Source organism: Lipotes vexillifer, unplaced genomic scaffold, assembly GCF_000442215.2.
Source record: "Lipotes vexillifer unplaced genomic scaffold, Lipotes_vexillifer_v1.1 scaffold395, whole genome shotgun sequence".
Taxonomy (NCBI): domain Eukaryota; kingdom Metazoa; phylum Chordata; class Mammalia; order Artiodactyla; family Lipotidae; genus Lipotes; species Lipotes vexillifer.
Genome location: NW_006797390.1, coordinates 8809886 through 8814429, shown reverse-complemented (window position 1 = coordinate 8814429; position 4544 = coordinate 8809886). Strand labels below are relative to the sequence as shown.

The 4544-nt window shown below is 59.5% G+C and overlaps 1 protein-coding gene across 2 annotated transcripts in view; it reads right to left on the bottom strand.

Annotated features, from left to right (window-relative positions):
- Positions 1-4544, bottom strand: part of CACNA1C (calcium voltage-gated channel subunit alpha1 C) — a 435574-nt gene that overhangs the window by 62637 nt on the left and 368393 nt on the right. For both annotated transcript variants that reach the window (XM_007469483.1, XM_007469484.1), the window contains exons 22-25: positions 2788-2875; positions 2193-2300; positions 567-619; positions 108-254 (exon numbers count right to left, since the gene is read on the bottom strand). In XM_007469483.1, coding sequence (XP_007469545.1) covers positions 108-254; positions 567-619; positions 2193-2300; positions 2788-2875 — 396 coding nt within the window. The remainder of the gene's footprint in view (positions 1-107; positions 255-566; positions 620-2192; positions 2301-2787; positions 2876-4544) is intronic.

The window sequence follows — 4544 nt, the reverse complement described above, 5'->3', positions numbered from 1 at the left end:
AGAGCGGTGTTTGGGCGGCAAACATGGCCCGTGGGGAGCCAGAGAAGCATGGTTTCTGGGAAGGGTGTGGAGCGGCAGTTGAACCCGGCCCGGAGCTGCATACTCACTCTGGCCACCCCTCAAAGGTGGAGACGGTGAACAGGGCCATCATAGCTGCCAGGACGTTGTCAAAGTCAAACTTGCTGTTCTCCCAGCTGCGGGGCTGGATGATGGGGTGATCCACCTCCCCGTCCTTGTATGTGACGTAGTTCCCCCTGAGGAAGGGAGAAAGGGCTCGTTCTGGGGTCTCCCACCTCCCCTCAGCCTACCCACCAGTGCCTCCTGGCTTGGGGGTGGGATGAAACTGGCTAAGCTTAAACCCAGAGTTCCAGCCGCTGGGAAGATGTCAGGGGTGGAATATTCAGGAACAGATGATCTTACGTGTTACGTCAATGAGACCAGACAACCCGTGGGTAAAAGTGCAGCCACCACTGCTGTCAGAGAAAGAATGGGCCACCACTCCTCTTAGGACAAGTCACCAACCACCTGGAGTCAACCAGCCTGGCTGCCCCCCCGGCCGTACTCACTTGCATTCGGCCTCCGTCTGTTTGGAACTGTCCGAACAGGTGTAGAGCTTGCCCTGGAAGGTGGAAGAGCAAAGTGACTGGAGATGCTCCTTAATCGAGGGACCAGTCAAAAACCGATTAGTGATATCTCTGTAGCCAGCTCTGCGCTGGGGTCTCGGGACGAAAGTGTAAGGAGAGCAGAGTCCAGACGGGAAGTCAGGACTCAGAGCGGTCGGTGCACAAACACGCCCTGGGCTGCAGGCACCCGACCGAAGGGAAGCCCAGACAGCGAAGCTGGGCCCACAAGGCAGGTCTGGTGAGGGAGGGGGGACGGGCGGGGCTAGGGGCTGAGTTCGGCGTGGAAGTCAGGGCACGGTGCGGGGAGAGCTTCAGGTGGAGAAAAGGGCAGGAACCAGGGACCCGGCCTCCCCGTCGCCGAGGGCCCGCCAGGAGCAGGGTGAGGACCCAGACAAACCGGGGCTCTGCAGTGACCTGGGGGGACTCGCTGCTGTGGTCACAGGGAGCCCCGTGGGCTTAGGTGGGTGACTCACACGGAGGGGTCGGGGGATAGCAGTCCCTCTGCCGTTCTCTACAAGGAAGGGCCGGGGCTGAGAGGGCCAGGTGGTGATGGAGGCACCTGCCTCCGCACTGCTCTCCTCAGGCTGGGGGCTAGCCCTCCTCGGGTCTGGGAACTAGTCAGTCCTCCCCTGTTCTGGGAACTAGTCAGTCCTCCTCTGGTCTGGGAACTAGTCAGTCCTCCTCTGGTCTGGGAACTAGTTAAGTCTTCCTTTGGTCTGGGAACTAGTTAGTCCTCCTCTGGTCTGGGAACTAGTGAGTCCTCCCCTGTTCTGGGAACTAGTTAGTCCTCCCCTGTTCTGAGAACTAGTTAGTCCCCCTCTGGTCTGGGAACTAGTCAGTCCTCCTGTGGTCTGGGAACTAGTTAGTCCTCCTCTGTTCTGGGAACTAGTCAGTCCTCCTCTGTTCTGGGAACTAGTCAGTCCTCCTCTGTTCTGGGAACTGGTCAGTCCTCCTCTGGTCTGGGAACTAGTCAGTCCTCCTCTGGTCTGGGAACTAGTCAGTCCTCCTCTGGTCTGGGAACTAGTTAAGTCTTCCTTTGGTCTGGGAACTAGTCAGTCCTCCTCTGGTCTGGGAACTAGTCAGTCCTCCCCTGTTCTGGGAACTAGTGAGTCCTCCCCTGTTCTGGGAACTAGTGAGTCCTCCTCTGGTCTGGGAACTAGTTAAGTCTTCCTTTGGTCTGGGAACTAGTCAGTCCTCCTCTGGTCTGGGAACTAGTCAGTCCTCCCCTGTTCTGGGAACTAGTGAGTCCTCCCCTGTTCTGGGAACTAGTGAGTCCTCCTCTGGTCTGGGAACTAGTTAAGTCTTCCTTTGGTCTGGGAACTAGTCAGTCCTCCTCTGGTCTGGGAACTAGTCAGTCCTCCTCTGGTCTGGGAACTAGTTAGTCCTCCTCTGGTCTGGGAACTAGTCCTCCTCGGGTCTGGAAGCTGGGAGGGGCTGTGGGGAGGCCGCATCCATCCCCAGTGTGACCCAGCACCGTCCCCTCTGTGTCCCCTCTGCCAGCTCCCGTCCAGGTCCCAGAAGCTGGTGGGCAGGAAGGATGCAGGGCCACAGATCCGGCCAAGACCCCACCTTGAAGAGCTGGACCCCGATGCAGGCGAACATGAACTGGAGCAGCGTGGTGACGATCACGATGTTCCCGATGGTGCGGATGGCCACGAACACGCACTGCACCACGTGCTGCAGGTGGACAGAGGGCGTCGGGTCCGGGAACTTGGCTGAGCCCCCTTTGACACGAGCCTCTCAGAGGAGGTGCAGGCAGCCCTTTGCCATGAGCGGGGGAATCAGACTCAAAGTGAGCGTCCTCCTAGGTCACGGGGTGATGGAGCCTGGTGAAACCCGCGTCCCACTGGGCTCTAGGAGACCATAGGGACCAAAGCCCTGCTGACCTCCCACGTTCCGGGGGCAGCAATTCAGGGGTCTCATCACCATCTGGGGCTCGGGGTAGTGTGTGTGTCTCCTTTTGCAAAAGCTCTGCTGAGAAGCTGGGATTGTGAACGGGGGCCTCTGCTGTGGCTCCGTGTATCACGGACCCGGGATGGGAAGTGGGGCTGAGGTGCTGGCAGGAGGGTCCCGGCTCCGACCCGGGAGGCTGACTGCTGGCCCTGTCTCCCGCCTGCCCGTCACCTCACGTGGACCCCCAGGCTGAGGCTCCCGCCCAGCTCACCTTCAGCCCCTTGGCCCTGTTGATGGCCCTCAGGGGCCTCAGCACCCTCAGGACCCGCAAGATCTTCACCACGTTGATGGCACTGGACCTGGGAGAGAGGACGGGCGGGGGTGAGCCTCTCCTGCCCCTGGTCCGGCAGCGGCGGAGGGTGAGCCGCTTCCTGGCAGGAAGTCCCAGCCCAAATGGAGAAACTGGGGCGTCCGCTGGGGACTTTCTCGCCCCAGCACCATTTCCCGCTCTCTTCTCCCACTGCAGGGACCCAGAGCTGGCCGGGGAGCCGGGGACTTTCTTGTTGGTGAGCAAATCATGGGAAAAGCGTTTACCATGAGCCATTAGCAGTATCATGTGCTACTCGGGGGCTGTTTACCGCGCCGAGGACACGGAGGGCGAGGCAAAGCTCCACCAAGCCCCGGCCACTGAGGACACACCTGCTGACTGTGCTGGGCCCTTCTTTCTTCACCTGTAAAACGGGGCAGCGACCACCTCACGAGCTTGTTGCAAGGATTAAATGAGAAAACGCACACGAACCATCTAGCAGCCTAATTGGCACATGTTGTGATGTGAATACATGGTGGCTTTTATTATCATGGACTTGAAGAAATACTGTACGAATGGTGGGACTTTGGGTGGAGGAGATACCTGGTGCTCACCTGCAGACCCAAGTCCCAGGTGGCTGCCCATCACGCTCACTGTGTGCACAGCACACCCAGGCCTAGAGGCAACGGCTCCGACACCACAGACTCCGTGCACCTGGGATGCCAGGGCCCTGCCGGCTCCCCTGGGAGCACAGGCCACTGCTGCCCTCCGCAGGGGCATGCAGGCCCCTCGCCCCGGCCGGCTGGCAGGCGCTCTGAAGAGTCCCTCTCCCACCCACTAGCCACCCTTGGAGAGACCTTTACCCTCCTTGGGACCTAAAACATGCGGGGCCATCAGCAAGCGCTGACCTCACTCCTCCCGTGTCAGCACGCCGTCCGCTGAGAGTGGGATGGGGGAAAGTCCTATGTCTCTGGTTCACGACTCTCTGATCACGAGGGACTCAAAGGGCTGCCCGATCCATCCCAGCATCTCAGGGACAATGGGAGGGATGGAAAGGCCAGACTGAGGGGGGAATTCTTGGCTCAAGGTTAAGAGTGATTTAGTGGCAGTGATGGGATTAGACCCACAGGCTCACAGGCAGACAGCCTGGGGTGAAATAACGATGATCCCAGCAAAGGGTCTCACTCTGAATGCCTCCACCTCTGCTCCTTCTAGGCCAACCACGGGGACAGCCTCGGGACGGAGCCCCAGATGCCTCTGCTCTGCCACTGGGGTGACCCGGGCCGAGTCCCAGGTCCTGACCTCAGTTTTTCTGTCTAGGAAACAGCGATAACATCACTGGCCCTGCCTGCCTCATGGGTCCCATGAGGGTCAGAGAGGAATGTGTACGGAAAGTGCTTTGGAAGTTAAGTACAGGGTTAGCATTATCAGCTGGTAGAATTCGGGAGAAACTAGTAATGAGATCCTTTTAAACCTGAGCACGTTCACAGCCTTGGTTGCAGGTGGGATTGTCCGGAGAGCGTTTAAAATCCCTCAGGCCCTGGCTGTAGCCCAGACCAATTAAGTCAAAGCTTGGGGGGTGGGAGGGGTCCGGGCAAAGGTCCCGTTTTAAAGCTGCTCCGGTGATTCCCCTGCGCAGCCAGGAGTGAGGACCAGTCCTTCCTCCCCCTCCCTCCCTCATCAGGGGCTCTGACTGGAGACCGGAGAGGAAGGGGCGGGGG